General features: G+C 42.0%; 2 protein-coding genes across 2 annotated transcripts in view; one reads left to right on the top strand and one right to left on the bottom strand.

The window, feature by feature from the left end:
- Positions 1-18,090, top strand: part of gemin5 (gem (nuclear organelle) associated protein 5) — an 851,612-nt gene that overhangs the window by 452,261 nt on the left and 381,261 nt on the right. The gene's annotated exons all lie outside the window — the stretch shown is intronic.
- The window catches only part of LOC308089748 (uncharacterized protein), a 61,671-nt gene continuing 47,110 nt past the window's right edge, over positions 3,530-18,090 (bottom strand). The window contains exons 5-10 of the mRNA XM_080434650.1: positions 10,638-10,973; positions 8,856-9,233; positions 7,926-8,034; positions 7,077-7,348; positions 4,539-5,591; positions 3,530-4,402 (exon numbers count right to left, since the gene is read on the bottom strand). Coding sequence (XP_080290776.1) covers positions 4,329-4,402; positions 4,539-5,591; positions 7,077-7,348; positions 7,926-8,034; positions 8,856-9,233; positions 10,638-10,973 — 2,222 coding nt within the window. The 3' untranslated portion in view covers positions 3,530-4,328. The remainder of the gene's footprint in view (positions 4,403-4,538; positions 5,592-7,076; positions 7,349-7,925; positions 8,035-8,855; positions 9,234-10,637; positions 10,974-18,090) is intronic.

Genomic DNA, 18,090 nt, shown 5'->3' with positions numbered 1-18,090 from the left:
CATCCGAATCAGAGATTGTGGAATAGTTGTCTGGCTACGCGCAATCTGGGAACCCATCGCCAACTGAAAATGAAAAACAGCGCCCTCTGCTGTTTGTTCTATGTCTGTCCAACGCAGTTGCAGAATCTGTTCTTGAGAGATTAGGCTACGCGAGACTAGTCTGTGACCGATTCTGTCGGAAGTTCCCAATGGGCGTTAGTGACGGGGCGCATCCGGTGAAACCCGGAATTACACTCAATGTATTTGTATTTTTTTTGTATTTGTACATGTTTGGAGATCTACGGGCTAGGAGATGAAAGTCCCTGTGTCCATGGGGGGTGAACCCTACAACTCTCGTAGATTGAAAACGTCAGAATCATAAATACGTCTACGAGAGTTGTATTCTACAGCTGTTTCATTGACAATAGTGAAATCAATAACATGCAACAAAACAAGTGTATTGATGCTTTTAGTACTGGTTGTAATGTGTTTAGCAAGTAGCAGCAATTACATTTATGTTCCATATTAAATGATGAGTCAATAAATACAAATAGATGAAACACATCATGAATGAGTTGATCTACCTGCTGGGTTTCAGTGGTTGAGCTGCTAACAAACGTCCTCCTGCTGCTTAACGACGACACTGTTTAGAAACGACATGTTTTACTTTTTTGTATTTTACTTTAAAGTGTCAACAACAGTCAGTCAACACACCATGTTGTTTTCACTACTGCATTGTGGGTATGTTCCTCTGACGTCGACCACTTTGTCTCTAGACGACACTTGGCGTATTGCTGCTCCCTACTGTTGGTCTCGGGTACTGTCTATAAATTGTGTATAATACAGTAAAGGTTTAAAGTGATCATAATGGCCTAGTGCAAGTCTTGGTCCGCGAGGTACTGCAGGGGGTCCGTGAAATTGTTGCTTGATTAGACAATAACAAAAATAATATATATATTTTTTATTTTGTTTTTGTTTTTAAACGTCCATTTGTCTTCATATATTTTTAAAACATTTTCCACATTTTTGTATTAAATAAATGATATCTATAAATGATTGTCCATTTTGAATAGTTTGTATACATGATTATTGTGCAATTGACAGATTGTTCTCAGTTATAAGGTATGTTTATAAATGGCAGAGCAGCCACCCTACTCACTGTACCCTGTACATGTATGTTTAATATAAAAGCATGAATATATAAATCTGTCTATTATTTTTAAGAGCTTAGTATTGATGCAAAATAACATGTATGTTTATGAAACACAATTGTATACATAATTATACAATATATACTGTACAAATTCTGCAGCCAATAAAGCACAATGCTGTTTAGTTCTGCTGTTATCTGCCGACTTACATTGTCTTGTGGAAAGCAACCAGTCCCAAGCAAAGGCGTGTGTGTGCGGGGTTATGTAAATTCATGAAAAAGTTCATGTGTTTATGTGTGCAGAGGGTAGGCCTAGAGTTGGTCCTTAGAGTTTCAGCCGCTCATGTTATCTCTTCCTCTGGTGTCTTTGTGATAAACACAGCAAGTTGTGAAGCTGTGGGAGACGTGTCAGACGTCCTTGAATCGGCCCCAACCCGGAGTCATAACAACAGGTGCAGTACCGCGGGAAGTAGGCCCCCCAGGTACCGAATTTAGGTGAACCGAATAAACCGAATTTAGGTGACAAAAAAAACCAAAAACCCGACCAAAACCGCAAAAAAAATGCAAGCGCGTTCACACACACGCATACCGCACCCTTAACCTAAAAGGTCTTCCCGCGGCTATGAACAGGTGTGCATGAGGAAGGGTGGGGGGTCATTGTCAACGTTAGACAAAGGGTGGTAAAAGCAATCACATTAATTCAATTCGAGTCTCTGGCCCTTGGTTTATTAGCTCATTGCATAAGGATGTGCCAGGACCTGGCAGACAGCACAGTATGTGAGTGCGGGGAGCTTGAGCAGACTGTCGACCGCATAATCACCACCTGTCCCTGGTATAGACCAGTGGTTCTCAACCTGTGGCACATGAGTTTGGACTGGAGGGGTCCCCACTCCCCACTGTTGACAACAAAGTGACAATTTAAGAACTTTGTAATTAAAAAATAAAGGGGAGAAAATAAAATAAATTAAATGAAAAAAAAAAGACCATTACTGCATCAAAAGTAATAAAAAAAATTAAACTATAACAACTGGTCAAAGAGCACAAAAAAGTTGTCATCCATGCAGTCTCCTGCATGTCAAACACACAGGCTGGGCTGGGTCACCCCTAACTTATTATACAAGAACATATTATCTCCCTGAGGATATGTTCTGGGATTATTACAAGGAGTCCCTAGTTACCTAACAGGGGCCAGGAAATCAAGCCTGTTAAAGTACATAATTTAACACGAATGAGGAAAATCCAGTGGTAAAATTGTATATATATTTTCTTTTTTTAATAGAAGGCACAACACAGAACCCCTCAAAAGATGTACAAAGTAAGATAAAGTGAAATGTAATGTTATGGGCCCTTTAAAGAGAGTAAGGGATTTTCTTTGGTTAAAATAAGTGTTAAAGAGCTCTATGTTCTGATAGTACTCACTGCTATAGTGTTTATTCAGGAGTCTCCATCCATGTCTCTGCATCTCTTTATTAAACAGAAAATGCATTTTCAGGTCGGGATACCAATTTTATCCAATCAGGACAGAGAAGTCAGACAGGATACAGATTAAACAAGTGAATTTGGAAGTGATGGCACAATGAAATGAGCAGACAAAATTGTAACTGGAACACTGTAAAAATGCAGCTGATAAATAGGTACTCTCTCCTGATTGGCTGAAATTTTGTCACCTACCTGAAAATGTATTTTGTTTTTTATTAAAAAGCTGGAAAGACCCATGTGACCGAACATTCTATAGAAATGTTTACTATCAGAATGTAGTGCTTTAACCTTTTAACAAAACTTTGTTTAAACCAAAACATATCGCATAGCCTTCCCTACCTTTAAAGGGACATTTCGCCGATTTTGCATCAAACCCGTTTTTATCTAGGTCTAGGACCCATAAACATGATCCTGGTGTTTTTTTTGTGTTTTATCTGTATTTTTTTATTTGTATCCATATCCTCAGAGACCATAGTCATTTGACTCATGGTCTCTTTATCTCACCTTATTTCCTGACTACAACGTAGACCAGAACCCCACGCAGCCTCCCTCCCCACAAGGAAGGGCAGTGCCCCAAAGCATTATGGTCACTGTAGTACAGCAGCAGTCCAGTCAAACTCAGACTTATTATTATTTTTCTGGCCATAGGGTGCAAATTTCAAATTTTGCTACTGTTATGTACTACAAATATTATTAACATTGAGTGACTAAGTTCTTCCAGGGGTGAAATGCTCCTTTAAAGAGAAGATGGTAGAGTTGTTTAGATGGTTGAGATTAGAAGTATGTGCATAAGGCGCTCGGGTGGCGCAGTGGTAAAGTCCCTGCCCACCACCACGGAGGTTGTGGTTTCGAATCCACCGTGGTGCACCCGGCTTTGTTGGGCGTCTATGCGAACACAATTCCCCCATGTTCAGGGCGGGGATGGTGATATTGGTCATTGCATGTACTCCTACAGGCTGGGGCGGCACCTGTCAGCAGGGAGTGTTGGGCAGGAGGAGTAAGGTCCTACGTCCTCCTGGTGGGGGCTCCTCACTGGCAGGTGAGTCAGTAGGATATAACAGCAGTGACAACATACAGAATTGTGTGTTGGGACTGGAGGAATTAATTGGCATAACGACTACACTGGGAGAAATAGGGGGTAAAACATTGGCTACTCTAAATGTAAAAAAAAAGCGTACATAAACATTTTGATAAACTTGTATCATCCTTCATTTGGAATACAAAAACGCCACGGTTATGAAATGTCTTTGTACAGACAATTTCAGTTATCTGCTGCAACAGTACACAGTAAGACCTTAAGTACATTTTCTTCATTGCTACCTCTGTTAACGATGGATATGGTCTTGCAATATGGCCTTAATAACAAGGCCAGAATAACAGATGTATCTCAATCTGTCTCGTTGTAATGTAATCCTCACCTATTGTGAAAATGTAAACGGGGGAAGAGGATTTGAACCATGTATTTTCAGATGGAGAATGGAATCCAGCATTGTGAGAGAGAGTTCAGTTATCATCTATATGAGCATGACATGAACTGATCCAATTCAAACTATTATACCAAATCAATCAATTAATCAATTTTGGGTGGGGGGTTAAACTAAATCTAAAATATTCAGAAAGTAGACAAAGCAGAGGATTTACATGGGTAGGCAGCTGCAATGAGATTTTATTTCATATTCTTCTCAACAATGTGGACACACTGGTGTACAGTATCTTCAGGTCACTCTGTCACTTTGTTTAGTGTGGAGAGGTTTTTCTTCAGAGCATGAACACGCTGGTGTGACTTCAGACCACCTGACTGAAAAGTTTTCTCCAGTGTGGACACGTTCATGTTTCTTCAGAGCACCTGAAGCACTAAAACTCTATCACAGTGTTTACAGAGTAAAGTTTTTTTTTTCAGAGCATGAACACACTGGTGACGTCAGACCACCTGACTGAATGAAACTCTTGACACAATGTTTACAAGAAAAAGGGTTTTCTCCAGCGTGGACACGTTCATGTTCCATCAGAGAACTTGAATAGCTAAAACTCTTATCACAGTGTTTACAGTGGACGTGGAGGTGTGCCTTCAGAGAACTTGACTGACTGAAACTCTTATCGCAGTGTTTACATTGGAAAGGTTTCTCTCCTGTGTGGAAACGGTGGTGTTTCTTCAGGTCACTTGAGCAACTGAAACGCTTGTCACAAAGTTTACAAGGGAAAGGTCTTTCTCCGGTGTGGATGCGGAGGTGTGTCTTCAGAGCACTTGACTGACTGAAACTCTTATCACAGTGTTTACAGTGGAAAGGTTTCTCTCCTGTGTGGAAACGGTGGTGTTTCTTCAGGCCACTTGAGCAAGTGAAACTCTTGTCACAAAGTTTACAAGGGAAAGGTTTCTCTCCTGTGTGGAAACGGTGGTGTGTCTTCAGATAACTAGACTGACTAAAACTCTTATCACAGTATTTACAGTGGAAAGGTTTTTCTCCAGTGTGGACACGTTCATGTATCGTCAGAGAACCTGAATCCTTAAAACTCTTATCACAGTGTTTACAGGGGAATGGTTTTTCTCCCGTGTGGATTAGCTGGTGTGCGTTCAGGTCACCTGCTCGACTGAAACTCTTGTCACAGTGTTTACAGTGGAAAGATTTGTGTCCAGTGTGGAGACGCATGTGTTTCTCCAGGTGAATGAAACGCATGCCACACTGATCACAGATGTGGGCTATCTTTCCTGTGTGATCCAGGGAGTGTGTGTAAGTCTTTACTTCTGGTGTATGACTGTAAGATTCCAGCCCATCTGTGTCTCCTTGTTTCTGGCTGTTTATAGAGTAGGTGATTTGCTGAAAGGATGCTGGGGTGATCTGTCCATTCCTCAGCATTTGGCTGTAGAGGTCAATGTGGTTCCTCTTTATGTGTTCATGGAGGAAGACCTGAGATGTGAAGGCGTGTGGACACTCAGAGTAAGAACAAGAGAAGGTCTGACTCTGGGAAGGCTGGGACCTCACTCCTGAGAGAGAGAGAGAGATAGAGATAGAGATATTATAATGACATGTTATGACGTGTTCCAGGTCAAAATCAGAGCAGGCCATTTGAAGGGAGGCATTTAATCCTGGCTTCTCTATAGTCTATTCGTTAAAGATAGGATCACACTGCAGGATAATTGGGGTGATGGATTAGATAATTTTATCGTGTGAGCGGTTCAAAGATCCAATCTTTAACCTGCCAATTTGTTCACAGACGATCGGCCAGATGTTTTATGTTTACCTGTATGATTACATCACTACTGTCCTAATCTCTCAAGAACAGATTCTGCTCTGCGTTGGAATCTGTCGTGAAGGCTCGTCATAACATGTACGCACTGGGCTACAAGTGGGCGTGCCTTCAGATCAGGAAGCAGGCCGTGCTTTACCCAATCAAATGTAGTGGGCGGGATTCACGTGTCCGTCGATCTTTCCCCCTCGAAACAGACCCAAACTAATTTAACAATAGCGTCCGCGGAGCAGACAAAACCACGGAAAGATATTCACATTTTAACTTACTCTTTCATCATAGAAACAAGTGGGCTTATAACCAAAACGATCCATGTTCTCTGGGAGAAGTGGTGTTAGTGTTCCGTGTAGAAATATTGTTAGTGGGAATGAAAACATAGTGGCACCACCGGAAGTGAAAGCTGAAGGCAGACCAAAACCCCGGTTTCCTTTGCGCACGGGTACTACGTTGTCATTGTCCCAGAGCCAAGATGAGATAGTGAAAAGTGTTTTTATTGTATTTATTGTTTATTTTTATTTTTATTAAAGTGACTTGGAGACTTAACTGACTGAACAAACACTCTATAGCAATGTGACTGAACAAACACTCTATATAGCAATGATTACTATCAGAATATAGTGCTTTAAATGTTTAACATTGTTGTTGTTATTTCAACCAAAACATATCACTTACCCTACCTTTAAACGCAACCAGCCTGGTCTGTTTAAAGGGGTATTTCACTTTTATTGTCCATTTTATCATCTAATCTGGCTTTTGTGTGCTATTTAACCCTTTTCATTTACAGAACAGTGTGGCTTGAGCAACACTTTAACAGTGACTCTGAGCAAAATATGGCCAATGCCACTCTGTACGATCTTAGTTCAATCTGGATGTTTAGCGCTCTGCTGAGAGGGAAATACTGCATGACCAGGTGTGATATTTAGCTTATGACATTTGGCTCGCAACATTTTATTATTTAGTAGAAATATTATATTTAATTATAGATTGTATTATATTTTTTGTTTAGATAATATATAATCAAACAAAGCTCCATAACTCAGTTTGTGATGTAACAATCGTCATTTGTTTTATATCAGACACGCCCCCTCCCTATATGAACACATTGTAACTTCAAACACCAACATGACTATGTTAGATTCATTGAAAACGCACATTCCTGGTTCCGGTGACTAATATTGGCCTTCTAATGTGTGAGGGGGTCGTGTTTTTTCCCCCCCGTTACCGTTGGTGTTGGCTTGTGACGTCTGTGTCGTTGAAGTGACATCTTTGTCAGAGTCGTTGCCTCCGTCGTCTTTTGGTTCCCGCCGAGTGTCAGAATGATTAACATTCTCCTCCTCATCACTGCTGCATTGCTGCAGGGGTGCTGGTGGATGGAGAGCCTGGTGAACCATGTTCAGAGGGTGTTTGTGAAGGACCACCGCTGCTGGATTCATATTAGCCAGAAGAGAAGTGGAAGGTTCATCTCTTTGTGGGTGTTGTGACTTTGCAGCAGGACTGTTAGATGTCACAGGAGACAAAGATATATCTTTATGGGAGGGATTCTCATGGTTCACTGCAAGGTCATCATCATCAAAGGAAGAAATGGAACAGTCACCCTTAAAATAACTTTTAACATAGTAAATGGTGCATTTATCCATTAGGCTTTACATAGATCGTGCAATACACACCGATGGCGGAGGAATCCATGCAAGGCACAAACCTGCTCATCGGGAGCAATTAGGGTCTTGGTGTCAATTAGGGTTCAGTGTCTTGCTCAAGGACATTTAGACACCAACTCTGGGGGAGCCCGGGATCGAACTAGGAACCCCATCCGGCCTTTCTACCGGCCACTCTACCCCTGAGCCACTGCCGCCCATACACACTTTAGAGACTTAAAACCTATACAATTTAGTTAGTTGACTAGGGTCTCCCAGGGCTCTATCCTAGGTCCTCTAATGCAATGATTCCCAACCTTTTATCCTTAAGAGTCCCCCTTCTTACATCTGACAAAAGAAGAGAACCCACACCATCACTCAGTCCTAATAGCCACCCCTACTGCAGGCTTTAGAACTACAGAGGAGGTAGAACTTACCAGAAGTGCGCTGGAGGTTCTGTACTGATGGAAACTGCTTTGTATTTCTCATCATTGCCCTCAAAGATCTCGTCACATTCTGATGCCTTCAGCAGAATAACTCTAGGGGCTGTAGATTGGCAATAGGAAAGAAAACTGCAGATTAATGTTTGATGTCCATTTTTGTGTCCAACTGTCCATGCTCACGACAATATGAGTTCAGCTTTGTTGTTATGGTGACCATGAATCTTTCTATGTCCTGGTGTGTTTACATGCGCAACAGCAACAGGCTACAAGTCATTTTCAATGGAAGCCAGCGGCCAGCTGCTGAACACTGACACTCGTCACTGCTCAACAAAATAAAGTTGAGCCGGCTGCAACATTTTTCAGTGCTCCAATGAATCATAGGTTTTAGTTTTGACATGTTCACTCCCCTTCTCTCTCCACACAATTCCTGTGCTCTGCTGAGAATGGAAGATCAGCCCTTAACCTGTTCACTGTGCCATTTAACCATGCCACTCTGTACGATCTTATTTAAATCTGAAATCAATAAGTTCAAGCTCCCACCAAGGATTAACGCTCTGCTGAGAGGGAAATACTACACGACCAGGCGTGATATTGAGCTTATGACATTTGCCTCGCAACGGACTATTATTTAGTAGAAATGTGATATCTAATTATAGATTGTATTATATTTTTAATTTGGATAATATCTAATCAAACAAAAATCCATAACTCACTTTGTGATGAAGCAACAATCTTAAATTTTTTAAATATTTTATCAGACAGGCCCCCTCCCTATATGAACCCATTGTAACTTCAAACACCATTATAACTATGTTAGATTCATTGAAACGCACATCCCTGGTTCTGGTGACAACTAATATTGGCCTTCTAATGTGTGAGGGGCCATGTTTTTTTTTTCAATTACCACAGTCCTCTGTTAGTTACCGTTTGTGTTGGCTTGTAACGTCTGCGTCGTTGAAGTGACATCTTTGTTGAGTTTTCTGCCTTTCTTCTGCTTCTTTTCCTTATTGTTTGACCGAGACTTTGAGTACGACCAATCAGAGTCAGAGTCGTTGCCCCGGTCGTCTTTTGGTTCCCACATCGTGTCAGAATGATTAACATTCTCCTCCTCATCACTGCTGCATTGCTGCAGGGGTGCTGGTGGATGGAGAGCCTGGTGAACCATGTTCAGAGGGTGTTTGTGAAAGACCACCGCTGTTGGATTCATATTAGCCAGAAGAGAAGTGGAAGGTTCATCTCTTTGTGGGTGTTGTAAATTGGCAGCAGGACTGCTGGATGTCACAGGAGATAAAGATATATCACCTGAGGAGAAAAGTGTGAAAATATAAGAACTCATGATGTTAGGTTTAATAATTACATGACATCACTTGGATTATGTTGAAAAAATCAGTTACGCCTGTTTGTCAACTTGATTTCCGTTATTGAATTTTTTTTGTAAACCCTACATTAATCATGTGTTCATCTTGTCTTTTTCTGTACATTTGTGTCAGTTTTTAGTTGCTAAGTTTCTGTTTCATTTTTTTGCAGTTAGAGAAATATATATAAAAACTAAAAGATGTCTCCCTTGAATTAATCCATGAGTTGCTCCATAACTTTTTTCAAACCGTTCTTTTCTTTCTTGTCGTTCTTTAAATAAATGTTTTGCTACAAAATGTACAACTAAAGGCCTTTGCAGACAGGTTGCGATTTTTCGCACGGAAAAAACGGACAATACCATTTTTTAAATGAACACATGGTTCTCAATGACCTCATGCACACCGGCTCCGGATTTACCGTGAGGCGATGCGTTTTTTTCCCAATCGAACCCAGTTCGATTCGTGCGTCTTTACGCATGCGGTAAAAACTGATTGACTAATCGCACCCTGTCTGCAAAAGCCTTAAAGGCTTTCTTTCCTGTATCTTCAAAATAAATGTTTTGCTAACTATTCAGGTTGTTTTCATTAGAGCTTTTAATGCAAACTTTAAAACTAAACTAAAACTTTTGGACACTTTATTTTGGTCGATCATTTCCCCCCTTCAATAATATCAATTGGTATTGTATTTTATATCGTTGAAAATCCTGATTAGTCACTTTTAGAACAAGGAACAATTTTTAGAACAAGGAACAACTTTTAGAACAAGGAACAAGGAACAACTTGATCATTCCAATTTGTGGAATGATCAACACAGCAATATTCTTCTGTTAATATTTAATCTAGTTTTGAGCTTAAAGTGCTGGCAGGTGTGCGACTGGAACCTATGCATTGTTGAATTTGTGTATGCTCCAAGCATCAACACTGCCCCCATGGAAAGACGCCATGTTTTCCTCTTCAGGATAAGGCCTGTGCAATAGGGCAACTGGAAGCTGGTGTTCCAGTACACTGAGTGGCATCAGTATTGGTCTTATTGCACGGCATCTTTCCGTGAGGGCAGTGTTGATGCTTGGAGCATACACAAACTCAAAGTTGCAGGACCATGCTAATTTTTGCGGTTTGCTACCCACACAGTTAGCTGTGTACTGAAAGGGAGAAATACTCAACAAAAAAAATACGTTTATTTTTTAGTTTATTTTCCCATGTATTAACAGAACATTCACAATTTAATGTTTAGTTTAGCCACATTCTGTACAACTACATGTATTTCATGTCCTGGGACAGCTTGTTGCTCAAGGACAATATGTGTCCTTCCAAATGTAGTAACTTTTCAGTGTGTTTAAAGCTGACTGACCTCCACTGGTCTCCTCCCACTCATCACTGTCTTCAGTGACAGATTCAAGTTCAACTTCAATTTCAACTTCAGAAGAGATGTCTTCTTCATCGTCATCGTCATCATCATCTTCTGGTAATGTCATCATTGAACCTATAGGCTCCTCTGGTCTGTGAAGTAATTCCTCCTGTTCCTCTTTAATGTGTGGAGGTTCTGGTTCCCCCTGGACCAGACTGGTGCTCCTCTCCTCCTGTTCCTCTTTAATTTGTGGAGGCTCTGGTTCACCCTGGAGCAGACTGGGGTTCCTCTCCTGTTCAGGAGAAACCTCCTCTTTACACACAACCACGTGCAGGTCGTCTAGAAGCAGCAGAATAACATGATAGTGAACACTGGATACCTTATATGTAAATCTATTATTTCCATCCTCCATGTCGCATGTACAAAATTAGGTATCACTTGCTTAGATTAACCAAAAGGTTTAGCAAGAAACCTTCTCAGCTCAAAATGCATTCCCCTTTAACTTGTTCACTGTGCTATTTAACCCTTTTCATTTACAGAACAGTGTGGCTTGAGCACAATTCAACAGTGACTGAGCAAAATATGTGCTTTTCTTCCTAACACAGGGTGGTGTGCTTAAGACAGTTGGTAATGCCACTCTGTACGATTTTAGTTATAGCTGAAATCAATAAGTTCAATGTCCTACCAAGGATTCAAACCCGGATGTTTAGCGCTCTGCTGAGAGGGAAATACTGCTCGACCAGGCGTGATATTGAGCTTATGACATTTGCGTCGCAACAATCTATTATTTAGTAGAAATATTATATCTAATTATAGATTGTATTAATTTTTTGTTTGGATTATATCTAATCGAACAAAGCTCCATAACTCACTTTGTGATGAAGCAAAAATCTTCTTCCTTTCCTGAACTGAGGCCTGAGGGTGTTTTCTCTTTGATTGTCTGGCAAAACGGTCAGTCCTGGAAGGCTTGATTTCACTATGGCCCAGGTGTAAGGACGGTGCCCAGTCTGGATCGGATTGCTTCATTTCATATGCTGGTTGACCTGGGAACACACAACAGAAATAGTTCTGTTAGACATTGTCAAGCTGGCTAATAAAGTTTGTTGGGTTCTGGTTCCACCATAGCCTCTGGTTCCAGCTCCGTCAGTACTGATTATTTATATATTATTCATTCATAAATCATTGAGTAAGTGAACGGGACCGGAGTTGTCTCTCATAAACAAGCTTGATGTGCAAACAACAACATAACACTGGTGAGCATAGTTATCTGTGTAACATTAGAGTCAAATGTGTTTTGATTGTAACTTCCCTGTTTGAAAATGCCGTGAACACACATACTTCTGTGTGAGATCTTTGTTGAAGGTTATGGTATTTCGTCTTAGAGCTGACACCCAAGCCATACGACTTTTCTTTGATATCTCCGACATTTGATCTCCAAAGGACTGCTGTGATGCCCCACTCCCTTATGTGGAGTAGGGGAGTGTGCTCTAGTAATGCTGTCCGTCTAGGTGAACAGGGTGTGGCAGTCAATGTACTAATGGCTCATTGGAGAGCACCTGGGGCCGGTGCCTCCAGGAGGCTATAAAAGCCAGCCCATGATCAGTCCACAGTGAGATCCAGAGGAGAGAGGACTGCCGTCCTCTTCAGCTGCTCCCCATGCTTTTGTTCTGTTCTATTTGACTATTCTTTCCATCCACACACCCTGCACTACACCATGTTCCACGCATCCACACTTACACCACTGATTTACTGACTCCACACCTCATTTGATCCTTTTACTGTTATGATGTCTCTTTATGTTCAGTTATTTATAAGTTGCTTATGTTAGTTTAGTAGTCAATAAATATCTTTGTTACACTTTCCGTTGGTCTCCCTCCCCTATTATTTGTCGTGGCAAGAGCCAGCCATGACACTGCTTCCAGGTTGGAAAACAGTGCGGGCTGGCAAAGTTCGGTTGGGTGGGGGCGTGTTTTGGGCCGCGTAGCCAGGAGCAGCCATGCTGGTTGGGTCACTATACCGACCCACCCGATAGGGTACTCTATTTAGCTAGTACAAACAGCGGTACATTCAAAGCGTTCCGTGTCAACCATGTTAAAGGATCTACACCATGAATTTAAAAAAAATATTTGATATTTAATATCATATGGTGTATGTCCCTCAAACCTTTGAAAGGTTTGAGCCTAAATCATCACTCAGATATACTCATCCCAAGTCAATTGTCTCTGGCTTATACAGCACTTTCAGCTGCAATACCAAAACGTCCTCTTGGGCAGGGGGGGGCTACTGAGCAATTCTGTCTGGCCAGCATCAATGCAATGGCAATGCAAGTGACATCACTTGCATTGCACATTCTGAAATGGCCTGTTCAGACACGGCCATTCTGAAAATCTCTGAAATGAGAATGAATGACTGAATGTTAAAAACAAATATTCTTTTGGGGTACAAGAGACACTGGGGAGCCCAAAAAATACTAAAAACCAAAAAAAAAATGAAATTCATGGTGTAGACCCTTTAAAAGCCAGCTGCAAGAAGAAGGGGAGCTACGTGGACATGTTGGATATAGACTCACAAAAACGGTACAAAGACAAATTGTATTTAATGAATGGCGCAGATCCATATGAGCTTCCATCCAAAGACTGGAGCCTCGACTCTGATCTGCTTCCTGCGGTAGAGGAGCCCGATATTTACGGCTATCTAGTGTGCGGAGTTAGCGCCTATACTAAAGAAGAGTATAACTCTTTTAAATCCCTCAAAGCTCACAAACGGATGGGTGCAAGACTTAGAAATCCACAAGCCACCGGAGAGCCGTGGGAGAGCTATTGTTCGAGCCAGGGTATGTAGCTACTAGAGTGTGTGTGTGTGTGTGTGTGTGTGTGTGTGTGTGTGTGTGTGTGTGTGTGTGTGTGTGTGTGTGTGTGTTCGAGAGAGACTCTCTTCATAATGATCTCATAATCTCATAATAATAAAATACGAAAATAATATACCTAAAAAATAAAAGTATATATTTAAGTATAAAATACTTAAATACAGTGCCAGTCAAAGTAAACAATGCAACGTCATTAATGTAATTGTTTTTGTATCTGTATATAGGTCATGCACAGTATGAGAACCACTAAGACGTTCCTGAAGCCGTGGGTTGTTCTAGAAAAAAGTGGCCAAGTAACATGCGCACACTGTGATTGTGTGGCTGGCATAGGCGAGACATGCACCCACGTGGGGGCTCTGCTGTACAAGATAGCGGCAACAGTACATGTCCGGGAGAGGAAGACGGTCACAGATGTGTCTGCGGTTTGGCAAATCCCATTAAACGGCCAATGCAGCGGAGGGACGTGACATGATCTTTACCTCTCCTGCTGCCCGGAAGAAAGCACTGGACTGTGATACCATTGCAGGGTCTGGTATACGGACACCTACTAAAGGGCCGTTCAAAGTCCCTAGATGGGTCTTTAACGTACGTCAGGGGGTGAGGGATGTCTTGCGTTCTTTATGTACACATGCAAGGTCGCTGACGTTAAATCCGTAGGAATTATGATGTTGAGGCGTCGTACACCTATTAATCCACTAGATGGCAGTTGCGAGCCTTTCAATGTTGCGGAAAATGTTGCCATGTCCGCTTATTATAAGCGACTTTGGGCTTATCTTTCTGTAAAGTTGCTTGTAAACAAACATTGGTGGTTGCGGTTTTATTTGGGCTTGTTTCTAAAGTGTAGTTGCTTATTTGGGCCAATTATTATTTAAACCAGTGATTCTCAAATATATATTGTAGATCTGCTATTTTCATGTGACGTGGCCTAGTCGATTCTTTTGGGCTTGTTTTCATAGACCTGGTTTCTTATTTCTCTCACAAAACCTGGCAACAACGAGCTAGCATTAACTAACATGGAGCTAGCATTGTAGCATCTAGCCAAAACAACGCAATAAAAGACACAACTAGTCCACAAACTAGACAAAAACAATGGTTGTCTACAATGGTTTGTCACAGACCGTGGATCGACGGTCGGCTATTGGTCGTATAAGTAATTAAGTACATTTACTCAAGTACTTCCACCAACGAGGGTCTTTTTTGGAGAAAGAGGGCCCAAGGAAACTTTTTCCCCTTATACTGCCAACGGTCGCCAGTGGTACTTCAGTCAACGTGCACGTCGACCTGACGGTGAATGTCGACTGCACGGACGGAAATCCTGGAGCCGTAAGTGACGGAGGGGGAGACAAAAACGACAACGTAAGGAGCGCTGGCGCTCGTTACGTATCCTTACGTCCGACTATGAATGATACTTAACATGCCCACTTTTCCTCCGGATGCCACGCTAAAGACTGGGAATTTGCGTTCCCTGTGATACATGCTCATAAGGGCATTGCTTAATTCGGTGTGCCTGCATACACACAGTCATACAGAGATCCGATTCGACCATGCAGTCTACCACCGGCCCTTGGAGGTCTGCGTGACTACAAACTTGACGGATGTGAACTGCCTGTTACCTGGTATAAAGCACGGCCAGGGAGAATAACTGCCTCAATTAAGCACAGTGTTTTTGCTACCCGCATTGAGAGTCCCGCTGCAACCACTGTGAAGCAGGTGTGGAACCCACATAAGATGAAACCAACAAAAGACATGGATTTTGGGATAAAGAATGAGATGGTGGCACGGAATGCTTATCAAGCCTTGAAAGCAGAAGATCACACTGACCTAAAAGTTAAACAGTGTGGGTTCTTCATCAATCCCCAATTTCCACAAGTGGGCGCTTCCCCTGATGGACTCATCACTTGTTCGTGCTGTGATGAGAAAGGCTGCTTGGAGGTGAAGTGCTCAGACACAGATCTTTGTTACCAACTCTACATGTTGTGACTTTGTGGCCTGATGTAGACTTCTGGATGCCACGCCTGCAGAAGGCACAGGATTTTTTCCTGAAGGTTGTCCTCCCTGAGCTACACATTACTACACTGAGCCGCCTGCCATGGTCCCTAGTGTGTCAGGAATAGAAAACAACCCACCCTCGAAAGACCCCGGACCGGAAAGAAAGAAGCAGAGGAAAGGGAAGAAGACGCAAGTATATTGTCACTGCCAACAGTCTGAACATGGACTGATGATTCAATGTGACAACAAGAAGTGTGTGAAAAAGTGGTTCCACATTGTTTGTGTCGCACTGAACGAAGCCCCTGATACAGATGACGTGTGGTTTTGTCCTACTTGTCTTGCACACATAGTACATAATGCACTGATTGTTTATCTCCTGTCATTTTGAAATGCATTATTTTTGTCCTTTACGTGTGTGTGCATACAAGGACAAAATGCTATTTTCACCTGTACTGTCACCTGTTAGCAGGTATTTTTCTTGTATTTGCAATATTTTTTTTCTTATCTGCATGCTGTTGTTTCCCACTTTGTGAAAACACAACAGAAATAGTTCTGTCAGACATTGTCAAGCTGGCTAATAAAGTAATCTACATGTATCTATCTCTCTCTCATATATATATATTTATCATCGCATGCACAACTTCCCAAACTTACCGACAGAGAAAGGGAGAGTGTGTGCGTGAGACACACACACACACACACACACACACAGTTAAACTCACCAGAATGAAAATGAAGGGAACACACTCTTGCATTTTCAGGAACGTTGTCAAATGTGTAGTCGGCTCTACGTACAGCAGACAACCAAGCCATGCGTCGTCTCTTTGATACGTCGGATATCTGGCTTGACCCACTCTGCTTCCATTTGGGGATGCGGTGAAAAGTTAGTCCGTTATCTATTTTAGCCCCTTTATTCTCGCCTCGTCGATGGTGAGAAGCCTTGGAACAGTTTTTCATACAACAATTCGCTCCCATTTTGGCAAAACACTGCTGAAAGAGCACTAACACTGTAAGCTACTTTCCACCTGGTAGGCTACTAGCGAAATTCCGAGTGAAAGAGATGTTGTCGTGAGCCCTAAGCCCTATGACCCCACCAAGAGGGGGCGGGGCAAGCCACGGCCGCGGAGTGACGTCAGCCTTGCTTGCCCTAATAAGTCCGAAAACTGAAACCTTGCCATTGCATCCGTTAATGCAGCACCGTCGTACCATTGCTAAATTAGAGTGACAGACAAGTTAGAGTTAGAGATAGATAGAAGAGAGGTGGAAATTAATGTACACCGTCTACACTTGCTGCTTGCTGAACAAGGAGCACAGGACGACAGAGATGTTATGTATGTACCAGCGAGTCAACCTACTTACCAAAGATGGTGGCCAAAGTGGGCGGAGCTAACGGCGTCTTGACACTGACGTCGCTACGCCCGGTCTCGTCGCTGTGACGTCGCTACGCCCGGGTGGTTGCGTCGTTGTGTTTACATGTGACGCTCAAAAGTTTCACTCGTCCTCTGTCTCCGTGGACAATTTTACTAATCCAAATGATAATGCGTTTAAGAAACTCTAAAATCTCCCTGCGAATGAATGACTACTGTCGCCTAGCGTGACATTTGCAATGTGCGCTGTCTTCTCAGTCTATCGTTGCCGAAAATGGCAGATCTACAAGCTCACAATGTGGTGCGAACAGACGCGGTGAGAGCTTGGAGAGCGGCTATGTTTGGTGCATGACGCCGTTGTACGATGAAGTATACATTACGCTTTTAAAGTGACAGTACCTACACACATTAACCAGTGAACAGTTTCTTCAATATTATTTTCCAAAAGTAAAAAGGTCACTTGCCTTCTGTCTGTTAGAAAAGTACTGTATTTGAAGACCCTAGTAAAATGTAGTGCAAGTGATATATTTTTAATTTTGGCTAAAACAAAGACAAAAGAATAGAAAAAATAAACATGCATTTTTTGTTTATAAAGAGCTGAAGAGACATGGAGATTGTATAGTAATTATTACAGTAGGCATACTATTCATAATATAAGGCCATTTAACACTTCACTAATACTTCATGATTGATGATAAGTGCATGTGGAGCAGCTGGGCTACCCTTAGCCCTTGTCCAGAGCGTTGTTGTGACTTTTTTTCTCTCTCTAACGCTCAGCCAGGCGCACTGCTCTGCTCATGAATTCCACTACCGTGCGAGGTCTCCAACTTTAATAAAACATTAACAAAGCTATTTCGCTACTACCAAAACTTCTAACAACACAAAACTGCCTTTGTTTCGGTGAATAATTAAATGGTTTTGTTTATTTGTATTGAAGTTGGAGACCTCGCACGGTAGCCTGGGAGAGCATGAGTCATTAATGCTCTGGACCAGGGCTAGCCTCTAGTCTAGTTGCATTACCTAGTTGTTTTCAGTTTGCAGAGACAAAATAAGAGCAAAAAAGTTTCATGTTTTTATCATTTACCTGCGTGAAAATGCTGTGAACAAACACGGCTGTACTTGGGTAGATTGTTGAACGTAAAGTCTTTGCGTCGTACAGCTGAGATCCAAGCCATTCTACGTCTCTTGGTTAACTCGTCCATTTGAGCTCCGTAATGTCGCTTCCATGCTGGAA

The sequence above is a fragment of the Gymnoscopelus braueri genome (genome assembly GCF_963280865.1).
Source record: "Gymnoscopelus braueri genome assembly, chromosome: 8".
In the NCBI taxonomy this organism is placed as follows: domain Eukaryota; kingdom Metazoa; phylum Chordata; class Actinopteri; order Myctophiformes; family Myctophidae; genus Gymnoscopelus; species Gymnoscopelus braueri.
The sequence above is the reverse complement of the archived record's forward strand: the minus strand, read 5'-3'. Positions and strand labels throughout refer to the sequence as shown.